General features: G+C 55.9%; 2 protein-coding genes and 1 pseudogene across 3 annotated transcripts; 1 reads left to right on the forward strand and 2 right to left on the reverse strand.

Moving 5' to 3' along the window:
- Positions 1–48: 48 nt before the first annotated feature.
- On the reverse strand, positions 49–8,330 carry FOSL1 (FOS like 1, AP-1 transcription factor subunit). Of its 2 annotated transcripts, none has more exons than XM_047692322.1 (4): positions 7,724–8,330; positions 5,558–5,755; positions 3,715–3,822; positions 49–3,300 (listed from the first exon to the last, which is right to left on the reverse strand). In XM_047692322.1, exons 1-4 carry the CDS (start codon positions 7,811–7,813, stop codon positions 2,881–2,883), a joined length of 816 nt encoding a protein of 271 aa, XP_047548278.1. In that variant the 5' UTR covers positions 7,814–8,330; the 3' UTR covers positions 49–2,880. The 2 variants fall into 2 exon arrangements, with proteins under 2 accessions (XP_047548278.1, XP_047548279.1); XM_047692323.1 differs by having other exon boundaries at positions 5,558–5,813.
- Positions 765–2,328, forward strand: CCDC85B (coiled-coil domain containing 85B). Its single transcript, XM_047692326.1, has one exon. The coding sequence runs from the start codon at positions 765–767 to the stop codon at positions 1,371–1,373; it is 609 nt and encodes a 202-aa protein (XP_047548282.1). The 3' UTR covers positions 1,374–2,328.
- A 2,778-nt stretch (positions 8,331–11,108) lies between the features above and the next one.
- On the reverse strand, positions 11,109–11,717 carry LOC125079006 (60S ribosomal protein L17-like; annotated as a pseudogene).
- Positions 11,718–11,981: the final 264 nt, after the last annotated feature.

Here is an 11,981-nt window from a genome sequence, read left to right on the forward strand (position 1 = left end):
AATAAATAAAATCTTTAAAAAATAAATTAAGATCCCTTGAGGACAGGATCAGAATCTTAGTCAAGTTTATTTCTGTCTGGGCTTTGCACACAATAAAAGTTTATTGAATAAATGAATCCCTATATGCACCTCCCCCCAGGGCAGGAAACGTTCCAATAGCGTGTAGGCTGAGGATGAGTCAGGCACGTTTGGGCTCAGGGTTCCGAAGGGCTGGGAGCGATGTTCATTGAGCGGAGAATCTCCAGTATGAACTAAGTTAGGAAATTTGGTAACAAGAACCGTCTGGGTTCCGTCGGAGAGTGGGCATGAGTCTGTGGCCGACGTCGGAGTCTTGGTTCTCAGAAGGAGCTGAGAGGCCTAGGCGAGAACTTGAGGCAGTTTGGAACTGGGAAGTACCAAGCGCCTAGTTTGGGGTTACCTGTCGCGGAGGGTAGTGGCGCTCAGACCCACGGCGCAAAAGGGTCTGTAACAGAGCGGTGTGGAGTGGGCGGGGAAGGGGAATCTCTTTCTCTGTATTCTGCGCTCAAATCCCGCCCCTTTCCGGGGAGCCTTCCGTGGATTGGCTGTCCTTCCTTAACGTCACACGGCCCCGCCCCGGCGCGCGCCCCGCCGCGTGCCCACCCCCGGGCGGCTGCTGCAGCCTACGCTACACAGGCACAGCCTGCCGCCCGCGGAGCCGGAGCTCAACCGCGAGAGCGCCGAGCTCGACGTGGGCTCCTGGGCCGCGGCGGCCGGCAGGCGATGCTCCAGAGGCCTGAGCAGCCATGGAGGCCGAGGCGGGCGGCCTGGAGGAGCTGACGGACGAGGAGATGGCGGCGCTGGGCAAGGAAGAGCTGGTGCGGCGCCTGCGGCGGGAGGAGGCGGCGCGTCTGGCGGCTCTGGTGCAGCGCGGCCGCCTCATGCAGGAGGTGAATCGGCAGCTGCAGGGTCACCTGGGCGAGATCCGCGAGCTCAAGCAGCTCAACCGGCGCTTACAGGCCGAGAACCGTGAGCTGCGCGACCTCTGCTGCTTCCTGGACTCCGAGCGCCAGCGCGGGCGGCGTGCCGCGCGCCAGTGGCAGCTCTTCGGGACCCAAGCATCCCGAGCTGTGCGCGAGGACTTGGGCGGTTGTTGGCAGAAGCTGGCCGAGCTGGAGGGCCGCCAGGAGGAGCTGCTGCGGGAGAACCTGGCGCTTAAGGAGCTCTGCCTGGCTCTCGGCGAGGAGTGGGGCCCCCGAGGCGGCCCCGGCGGCGCTGGGGGCTCAAGCGCCGGGCCGACACCCGAGCTCGCCTTGCCTCCCTGCGGGCCCCGCGACCTAGGCGATGGAAGCTCCAGCACCGGCAGCGTGGGCAGTCCCGACCAGTTGCCCCTCGCCTGCTCCCCAGATGACTGAGCGCTCAGCTTCCTTCACGTCGACGCCCGACCAGACTGCTTCCCAAGCGCCGGGACTGCGGTGGACCTCGGGACCTGGACGCCGTGCCGCCTGAGTACGAGGGGCCGCTGTCATGGATTTGGAAACTCTGGCACTAAGGAGGGCCCCTCGCTTTCGCTGGTGGGGCAGCAGGGGAACTGGAGGCTGGAGCGGAGGGACTTGCTGGGGGCGGGGTGGGGGCTAATAAACTGGAACGGAAGCAGAGCCCGTGGCCTGGGCAGCGTCTGTTTGGGACTCGCCGGGGTGGGAACGAGGGCGGGGACGTTGAGACAGGGTACCATTGCCATCCGGAGGGGCTGCAGAACTAAGGCGGCTGACTCCCCCAGGACCTCAAGCCTGGGGCGGGATGTGGGACCGTGGTAAGCCCCTGGCTCCCCCCATTAGGCCTCGGGACAGGCCGTGATCCGGCCCCTGAAGTGGCTCCAGCTCCCTTCCCGGCTCCTTCCTGTCCAAGACAATGGGGCAGGAAGCAGGTGTTGGGGGCCTAGAACCCAGTCGGCAGCCTCCCCCGAGGCTGGAAGGGGCGTAACAGCGCCCTCCTATGGTCCGCGCAGGAGCGCTGTGGGCCTCCATCAGGAGGAAGAAGATAATCCTTTTGGCTTGCACCCAACAGCACTCTCTTTCTCCCCTCAGTCCTGGAGATGAGGCAGCGCAGATGTAATCTCATTCGTCAGATAAGACAACTGAGGTCCAGAAATATCAAATAATTTGTCCAAACTCATGCAGTAAGTCCGTAGAGGTGAGACCGGAGCCTAGGGCTTCTGATTCCAAATGTTTTCCTTTTTGCCTCTGGGTTCAATGAGACCAGGCCAGAACTTCAAGCCTTTTATTCCATTTTGGTAGGTTTGTATAAAAATACTCTATGTAGGAAAATAAATAGCAGCTGCCTTCCTTGTGGAGGCTTGGATTCCCTGGAGCTGAAGTCTTCTCAGAGCTGGGGGGCTGCAGGTTGGCTCATCACAGAAGACTCTGGCACTCTCCTGCCATTCAGGAGGGGCCAGCAGAATGCCCTCGTTCGATCACTTGATGCTGCTGGCAGTGTGGGGCTGGGTGAGTTCGTTAGTGTTCTAGGCTGGTAGAGTATCACCTGTGAAGAGCAGGATTGGGTGGACTAGAGGAAGAGGGTGATGACTGTAGGTGTTGTCTGGAAGGGCTTGGGGCTCTAGAGAACCTCAAGGGCTCTACAAAGTCCTTTTTGGTTGCCAGGAGTTCCCTCGCACAAACGGGAAATATTTTGTTTCTGATTTAGTGCAGATTGTGCTAGAGAAGCCAGCTCTGGAAAAACAGTGGGTAGCTTTGGTTGGCCCCAAGCTGGCTCTGCGAGGACGCAGAATATGCCCAGTGTCATCTGGAGGGATGGAGAAGAGCCTGCTGGGAATGGGCATGGGATACAGTCCAGACCAGCTGGACCAGTGGGTGGGGAGACATTGGCTAGAGTGGCACCCGCCCGTAGGGGGGCTGGGGTGCCTCATAAGGCAAGGAGGGTGGGGGAGCCCAGAGGGTCAGAGGATGGGTCCCCGCTGCTGCTGCTACTCCTGCGATGGGCTGAGGCGCAGGGCTCAGGGGTGCTGGGGTAGGTGAAGACCGGACTAGGGGTGAAAGGAGTCAGGGAGGGTGTGGTCATGAGCGTGGGGGTGTGCAATGCTTCGGGTTCAAGCACGGGCCCCGAGGAAAGAGAGATACAAGGTACAGGGCGGGAAGGTGCTGGGGGGCTGCTGGTGCCGCCGGTACCGCCAGCGCCGCCAGTGTCGCACTCCGTGGCCCCTTCCGGGATTTTGCAGATAGGGCGGTGGGCTTCGAGCACCAGCTCCAGGCGCTCCTTCTGCTTCTGCAGCTCCTCAATCTCTCGCTGCAGACCGGACTTCTCGTCCTCCAGTTTATCGGTCTCCTGCGGAGGGTTAGGAGAGGAGTTAGAAGATAAGGGCTGAATACCGAGTAGCCTCCGGAGGTGGTGGTAATTGGGGGTGGGGATGGGTCTCCAGCGAGTCTGGACTACAACTCCCATGAGTCCTTGGGAGAAAAATGGGCTCGGCTCCCATCAGGCCCGGGAGCATCTTAGAAGGAGGTTGTCTGCCGAAGCTTTAACCCTCCCCTCCCTCTGATGGGAGTGAGATGGGCTGTAACTAATTTTTAATCGCTTTTTCCTCATGGTTTTCTCCGAAGGACTGCTCCGACGGGAGCCTGGGGGAAGGGGCCTTCCTATGCCGGTGCCCTCTGGGACCCCTCAGGCTCCGGGGAGCCGCGCCCCTCGGAGGTTCGGTGGACCGGGGCCTGGACACCCTCCGCGCCGGCCGGTCCTCACCGCCTGCAGGAAGTCGGTCAGTTCCTTCCTCCGGTTCCTGCACTTGGCCGCCGCCAGCTTATTGCGCTCGCGCCTCACTCGACGGCGCTCCTCCTCCTCCGGGCTGATCTGGATGGGTAGAGGGAGTAGTGAGGTAGACCCTGGGCCACTGGTCGCCCGGCACCCGCCTTGTGGGGTGGCCCAGGGCTAGGACCCTGGCCGACCGTACGGCAGTTCAGTCCCCCTCCCCCACCGCGCTTCAGGGACCACACAGCACCGGGACAGGTTCCCCGCACTCGCGCTTTCGTGAGATTGAATTAATCAGATTTCCTCCTCGCACCCAGCTTTTTGCCTCCTCTGATTACTCTCAGAATGCACACCCCCTCACACCCACACACTCCACAAACCTTTACCCCTCTCCATCTCTCAGGACTCAACTGAGATACCCCCACTCTTCCAAGAAGCTTCCGCTCTCATTTCCCACCCAGAAGTGGCCTTTCTTACTCTGAGCCCCTGGGGCCCAGCCGCTCTTTTTCAAAGGACACTCATTCTTTTCAGTCTCTAGATAACCAAGGGTCCTCTTCCCCAGAGGCTGTGAGCACTAGGAGAGGTTGGTGAGTGTTGCCACTGAGTAAGTTGTCTTTTATTAGGAACCTATTATATGCCGGTGAACAGCTTTACACAGATTCTTAACCAAACTTTCCATGTAAGGAACTGAAGCCTGGAGAGGATGAATAACTCGTTTATAGTCCCAGAGCAGAAATTAAAACCCACTCACTCTGTTCCACATTAAGAGGGCGGCTGATGGAAACCACCTCCCCCAAAAGAACCCCACTTAGAGCTCACAGCCCCAGTCTAGGAGTCCCAGAAACTAAAAGCCCCATAAGCACAGGGCTGAAGAAGTCCAGGAGCCTGCTTTGGGCTCACAGCGTGGCCCTCTTCTCCAGTTGGTCAAAAAGGTCTGTCTTAACTGCACATCTTTCCAAGATCCTGACCTCAGGTCAAGCTCCTTAATGCGCAAGCCTCACTCCACTCATATACCAAAATGAAGGAGGAGCCACACCCTAAAAGACCCTCTATCTCTTATTTATTTTGGCAAGGAACTGTATTTTATTTTATTTTTTTTTTAGCACTGTGAAGGCAGGGGCCCTGGTTGGGGAGCCAAGAGTCCCCAGCTCACTCTGCTTCGAGCCTGTTAGCTCTGGATGAGACAGTGTGGCTTGATGGTTAAGATCTCACTTTAGAATTGGAAAGACCTGTCTCATTGCTCCCTACTTGCATGATCTGGACAAGTGACTACCTCGGTGTGCCTTCATTTCCCAGCTGTAAAATGGAGAAAACCAGAGTGCATTCCCCAGAGGCTTTTTGCAAAGATTAAATGAGACAGGGAGACTTACACCCAGAGAGTAGCTGCAGGGAACCCTCCCCTTTCTGTTCTCTCCCCAGCTCCGTAGACAGCATGCGCTCACCATCACCATCCATGTCAGCAGGTAGAGACCCTCTCCCGTCCACCCGCTTCTCCATCTGTTGCTCCACGCGTACACCTTACATTCTCATCTTCATCCCTGTTCTTGCTCCCGCCAACCTCTCTACCCGGAATGTCTTTTCCTTCATCTCTATCTATGCAAATCCTATCCATCCTTCTAGGCTCCAGAAAGCTTTCCCTGATCTAGAAGTGACCTCTTTGCCCTCTGGATCACCCCAGGGGCTCCTATTACTTTCTGCCTTGACCAGGAGTCACCAGTGGACTTAACCTCCCCACCTCCCCCCTTTCTACGCCTGTGTCCTTTCTGCCAAGAACTTGTCCTCTGCCCCTCAGCACCCCTGTGGGCATTAGCACCAGCGCAATGCCTCTGCTACGTACCTGTTCACAGGGCCGGCGTCGCACCCCTGGAGGTGGCCCTAGTGCCCGGATGACTCCTGGCCGGGGCTGTGGGGGGCTGTACGGGGGGTAGGCCAGAGGCCTGGGGTAGCTGCTAGGTCCGAGGAAGTGAGGCTGCACCATCCACTGCAGCTCCTGGCTGCCACTCACAGCATTGACGCTTGGCACGAGGTGGAACTTCTGAGGGATAGAAGATGGAAAGCCAGGGATGAGGTCTGTGTAGAGTGAGATGCCGCTGCTGGACAGAAACCACACCGCCGTCCACCCTCAGTGCAGCTGTTGGTTCTGAGAGACCGGAAAGAGCACAGCCTGACAGAGAGACTGACTTGGTGACAAGTCTCTGCTTATGAGCTGTGTGACTTCAGGCAAGTCTCATAACCTTGCTGTGCTTTCATTTCCCTATCAGAACCAATACTTATAAAGTATGGATTCCAGGCACCATCCCAACCAACTTGACAAATTACTGACTCATCTAATTTGCACAACAGTGTCTTCATTTTCAGACAGGAAGACAGTTGTCCACAAACACATAGCCAGTAAGTGGGAAGTGGAGTTTGGGCCCAGGCATACTCCTGTATTCTGCCTGAATCCCATCTGTACAAAGAGGAGAATTCTGGCTCCTATCTCCAAGGCTGGCTGGGTGAGAGAATGAGCGTGACAGGGCCTGGGAAGTGGCCGGTGCCCTGTGCATGGGGCTGTGGTGAGCAAGAACCACTGGCTTGGGTTGAGGCTGTCCCAGTTAGCTCTTAGCTCAGCCCCTTACTGGCCATGACTCGGGGCAAGCTATTTAACCTCCATGTGCCTTGTTTTTAATATGGTTGTAGGTGAGGATTATGGCATCTCATTGATGCTAAGATATGCCCTTTAGTAGCTCTGAAATCACAGTTCACTTGGCAGCTTTAGGAAAATTTACTGGCACAAAATAATGGTGGGTTCTCAACTCAGTGAATTCTTAGATTCAATGAAACCTCCCCGAACCATGTGGGCTGCACTGTAAGCGTTCCGTGTATTACCTGCCAAGATTTTCCTTCAGCCAGAAATCTGAGAAAAGGGTTGAGATGGGGATTCAGTGTTGGGGAGGACTTGGGTCTGGGCCTTGGCGCCCAGGCCTCCGGGAAGCGCGCCACAAGCCCAGGCAAGTCCAGACAGTGGTGTCCCCTGCCCAGCGCTGCGGGCCCAGTGGCCCGGTGACCCCAGTTCCGGGACTGAGGCACTGCCCGCGGCATCTCCCGCTCCCGAGGTAGTCGGGCCCCGGGCTGCTGCGGGCCAGGAAGGGAGGGGCGCCCCGGGTGAGTCAGCCACCGTGACTGGGCCGCTGTGACTCGGCGGAACGGACGCCGCTCCTTCCCTCCCCTAGCGACACGTGCGCGCTGCCCCTCGACAGGAAGTGGGCACCTGCAGCCACCCAAGTCCCCCCAGCCTGCAGCGGGGCGCCGTTTGGTGCCGAGAGTCGGGAGACGCGGGAGCTGCCCGCTGCAAGACCCTGCGCACTTCCCAGCATCTCGCAGCCTCCTCCGGCGCCAGCCTGTAAATTAGGGGCGGAGAACCAGTCTCCCGGAGCCCACCAGGCTCAGAAAGGAATAGGGACTTGGCGACAGGGTACAGACAGACAAACGGACACAGAGACGGTCACAGACAGTGTCGAGGATTCCCGGTCTGTCGGAGGTAGCCTGCCGCTGGATGTCGCCCCCCTCCTCTGTGGGGACTTTTCGGCGTCAGCTTAGACTCGGGATCCCGGGGGATTTAGTCCGCGATGGATCAGACCCTCTGCTCCTGTCCGAGCTGGGACTAATCCCGGACTAAGGGGCGCCTTTCTGACGCGGACAGGACGAAGAAATCAGTCGTGGACGGGAGGAAAGGAAGAAGGTAACAGAGACAACAGGACAGATAGATAGTAGACAGCGAAGGCAAAGGGGGCAAGACAGAGGGGACGTTCGCAGATCTTTGTCGCGCCGGCCGCGCGCGTTCCCCTGGGCTGCGGGGGAAACGTGTCTCTAGACGCGGGAGAATCCGCGGCCACGGCCATGGCCAGGGCCCCAGATCCAGTCCCTACTCCTGTTCGCGGCCCCAGTCCCAGAGTGTGCGGAGTCGACCGCAGTGTCCCAGGCGCTGTCCACCCGGGAACCCCAGGCATCGGGTCCCTCTCACCTGCTGGCCTGAAGTGGGGGGCTGCGCAGGGCCGCCGTACGCACCGCCGGCCCCGGAGCTCGGTCCGGGTTCCCCGAAGTCTCGGAACATGCCCTGGCTGGCTGCTTTGTGGGGTCCGCGTCGCCGGCTTCGGTTCTGACTCACTTGCTCCTCGCGGAGTCTTTTCTTTTTATGAATGAAAAGTTCTCGGGCTGAACCACTTCGATTGGGAGGGGGGAGCGGGCGATTTTCAACGGCGCTGGACACCTCAGGGCTCCACCTCCCCAGACGCTCCGCCTTTTGCCAGTCCGCACTGAATTTGTCTACGCCTCCTACAGTCCAGTGACCGCCTTGTCGTGGGGAAAGGGACGGACCTGGAGTCCCCCAGGACAGCGGCGGGTCAGCCCCTTCTGACGTAGTTGCCCATACATGGTGCAATTTCCTCGCCGCGCCCAGGTGGAGCCGAGGATTCCCCCGCGGATTTACGCACCTGTAAGCGGCTGGGCGCCGCGCCCCGCGCGCGAGCCCAGGCTTTGGGCCCGCCTTCCCATGCCCCGGCGCGCGCCGCGGAGCGCACTCAGCGCGGGATCCGGCCTCAGTGTTGGCATTCGTCAGATGGCACGAAAGAATCACACCTTGTGGCGGGTGGGAGGTTGGATTGATGAATGAGAAAGGGGTCTGCAAACAGTAAAGTGGATTATAAACGTGATTGTGCTGGTTATGATTTTATTTACGGGGTGCTTACTTCGTACTTAACTGCCGTCCAAGGCTTCACACCTGCTGGCATTGTTTTAAGGTTCAGGTATACTAAAAAGTGGGTAAATGATAAACCAGGGTTACCAAAAGGGTGGTCTATTTTAAACGTTTACGATGGACAAGTTTTAATGGTTTGAACTACCCACAAATACAAGGTGACTCGATCTGCTACTCCTGGGATAATTTCAGAAGTTATAACAAGTTTTGATTCAGAGCCTCCATAAGAGGTTAAGAGGCTGCAGAGTCGGGCAGGGGACGCATTTGTCCTGTGGTCTGTTAAATGCCATCTTCTTTAAATAACGTCACCGCTCCTTGGGGGCTCTGTGGTCACCAGCCTTATTTGGAGATGTGCCAAATTTCAACAACTAAAGCCAACACCGTGGGGAGTAGGTACCATGGTCCTCCCCATTTTACAGATGGGGGAACTAAGGCTGAGGTATGTTGAAAAGAAGCGCCTAATGTCATAAAGCGAGGGGCTGAAGCAGGTTACCAAATCAGGGCCATGGGAGCTCCAAGCCCACGCTCAGGCAAGATTTCTCCAAGTCCTCCCGGACACTTTTTTCACCAGTGCAGAATGTCAGTGCTGAGAGGACCACCCCAAAGCTTCTGGGCTTCCTCCCATTCTACAGATGGGAAAACTAAGGCCCAGCGGGAGTAAGGAGCTGCCAGTGTCCCACAACTACAGAAAGAGAGCTGGGCTCCCCTGCTTTCCACGGCTACCTCCGTTTGGCCAGCTCTAGTTTTGTCATCAAGGAAGGAAGAGTTTGCAGAAAAACAGGGTCCTGGGCTGCCCTTCCTTGGGGACTGAGGCCAGGGGTCTGTGGGTGCACTCAGGACTCAGAGACACAAAGCCAGGGGGTATAGCTCAGTGGTAGAGCATTTGACTGCAGAGACACAAAGCCAGCTTGGCCCTGGGCTTCCAGTCCCAGAGCTACCATTTTCTGTCTCTATGACCCTGGGTGGGTCACCTTCCCTTTTAGTCCCAGTCCCAGTGGGAATAATTGAGCCTCCTGCTGACCTCATGGGGTTGCTATAGGATCAAATGAGATCATAAATGTGAAAGTGCTTTGTAAGCTGTAACATGCTATGCACTCAGAAGGTGGTTCCCAGCTTGGTGCCTCTCCCTTGCCCTTGTTCTACTCAAGGCTTGTCTTTCTCTAAAAAGAAAAGAAGCCAACAGCAGTTTACCAGACTGAGAAATATAGAGGTGAGAGAGACAGAGGGAGAGAGAGAGAGAGAGATTTGAGCCAGTGTGATCCGTGGAAAAGAACATGCCTACTGGAATCAGACAGTTCCAGATTCTGGAGTTTGAATTCTGGTTTGGCTGCTCACCAGCTATATGACCTCGATGAGACACACCATCTCTCAGAGCCTCTGTAAAATGGAAACATAATGATGACTACATCTCAGGGTTGTTCAAGAATAGAAATAAAATAATATCACATGTTTAGCCCTGCATATAGTAAGAACTTGACGAATAGCAAAAACAAATACACGTGTTAATACAAAGTTCCAGAAGCGGGAGCCCTTGGGGTTCTGATCATAGGCTAAGGCAATCACACAGCACACACACACACACTAACTGATGTTTGAACTCTTTGGCTGAGCCCAGGTTGGATGGGTCAAGGTGACAAAGGCGGCCAGGTGGTGGCACATGTGAGGACTGACGCAGGTCAGCCTTGATGGCGTATATCCGCCTGATCCAGAAACACCACCCTGTCCCACTTGCCCAGCATCCTGGGGGCAGGGACAGAGCAAGGCCTCCGATCTCAAATCAGTGTGTGTGTGTGTGTGTGTGTGTGTGTGTGTGTGATTACATGGTTTTCTGAAAGTCCCTTCCTGCTCTAACCGTTGGTGGAGCCGCAAGGAGGTCCTTTCAGAGGCAGCACATTCCAAGCTCCTCAGTCATTAACTCCTGCTTCGTGGCTGCAGTAACGTTCCTGGCCCCTGACCTCACCAGCTCCCACCCAGGGAGGCCAGGCGTGATTCCCAAGGGGCCACTGTGATTGCAGGAGTCTGGGGGCCCGGAGGTCTGAGACAGCAGGGCACTGTCCCCTGGCACCCTGTGCGAGCCTGGCTCAGCCACCTCCTTCTCTGAGCCCCAGAGAATGCCCATCTCTTGGGGCTGCGGTGAGGAAAAGGAGGTAATGGATGAGTGTGCTTGGCACCCAGCAAGCTCAGTGCCCCCAGGCTGTAGTAGGTGATGTTTATGTGTTTCATTTTCCACTCACTTATTATTTTTTTAAAGATGTGTTTATTTATTTGAGGGGGAGGAAGAGAGAGTGTGGGAGTGGGGCAGACGGAGAGAGAGAGAAATCCTCCAGCTGACTTCCCACTGAGCATGGAGCCCGGCTCGGGCTCAATCCCAGGACCCTGAGATCATGACCTGAACTGAAATCAAGAGTCGGACACTTCACCCACTGTCACCCAGGCGCCCCTCCATTCACTTTTTTTTTCTTCAAGATTTTATTTATTTCAAAGAGAGAGAGAGAGAGAGAACAAGCAGGGAGGGGGATGGAGGGAGAGGGAGAAACGGGCTCCTCGCTAAGCAGGGAGCCCAATGTGGGACTCGATCCTAGGACCCTGGGATCATGACCTGGGCTGAAGGCAGCTGCTTAACCAACTGAGCCACCCTGTGCCCCTCCATTCACTTTTTTTTTTAAATTTGCATTTATTCTGTGTAAATTTACTCCCGGGCCATAAGTTTTTGTTCCTTCAGTTTCTTCTGGGATATCTTTTTTCTTCTGTGCAACCTCCTCTTCTGGTTTAGGAACAGTCTGCTCTTTTTCAGTAAGGATCATCTCGATGTGGCAGGGAGAGCTCATGTATGGGTTAATCCGACCATGAGCCCTGTACGTCCTACGCCGCATCTTGGGGGCTTTGTTCACCTGAATGTGCTCAATGACCAGAGAATCAACATCTAAACCCTTAAGTTCAGCGTTACTCTCTGCGTTTTTGAGCATGTGCAGTAAAAATTCAGCACTCTTCTTGGGCCACCGACCTTGTGTCCAGCCCCACTGTTTGGCCTGAGCACACTTACCAGCTCCACCATTGTAGCGATGGAATGGCACACACTGCTTCTGCAAAGTGACGTCTTTCAGATACTTGGTGGCTTTTCGGATATGCATACCCTTGATGGCCTGGGCAGTCTCACGTGTGTTCTTAAAGTGAACACGGAGATTTGAACCTCTTGACTTGCATGATTTCGTAGGGTTTTCCAGGTCAAGCGAGTAGCGAACCATGTTCAGAGGTCACCCCAGGCCGCTGAGAGGAAGAGCCCTCCATTCACTTTTTAAAGCGAAGTTTATTTATTTTATAAACAGGGTTGAAATTTACATAACATACAATTAACCATTTTGAGTGTAGACTTCAATAGAATTCTGTGCACTTACAATGTTGTGCAACCACCACTTCTTCCTAGTTTTCAAACTTATTTTATTATCCCGAAAATCATCCCATCCCCATGAAGAAATCAGTCCCAGGGTGTCTGGGTGGCTCAGTGGGTTGAGCCTCTGCCTTCAGC

The sequence above is a fragment of the Lutra lutra genome, chromosome 10, assembly GCF_902655055.1.
Source record: "Lutra lutra chromosome 10, mLutLut1.2, whole genome shotgun sequence".
In the NCBI taxonomy this organism is placed as follows: Eukaryota; Metazoa; Chordata; class Mammalia; order Carnivora; family Mustelidae; genus Lutra; species Lutra lutra.

Coding starts and splice junctions, on each gene's coding strand:
- CCDC85B (XM_047692326.1), top strand. CDS start 765: ATGGAGGCCGAGGCGGGCGGCCTGGAGGAGCTGACGGACGAGGAGATG.
- FOSL1 (XM_047692322.1), bottom strand. CDS start 7,813: ATGTTCCGAGACTTCGGGGAACCCGGACCGAGCTCCGGGGCCGGCGGT. Junction 3,823..5,557: donor GACGCCGGCCCTGTGAACAG/GTACGTAGCAGA, acceptor CTACCCATCCAG/ATCAGCCCGGAGGAGGAGGA. Junction 3,301..3,714: donor TGACCGACTTCCTGCAGGCG/GTGAGGACCGGC, acceptor AACCCTCCGCAG/GAGACCGATAAACTGGAGGA.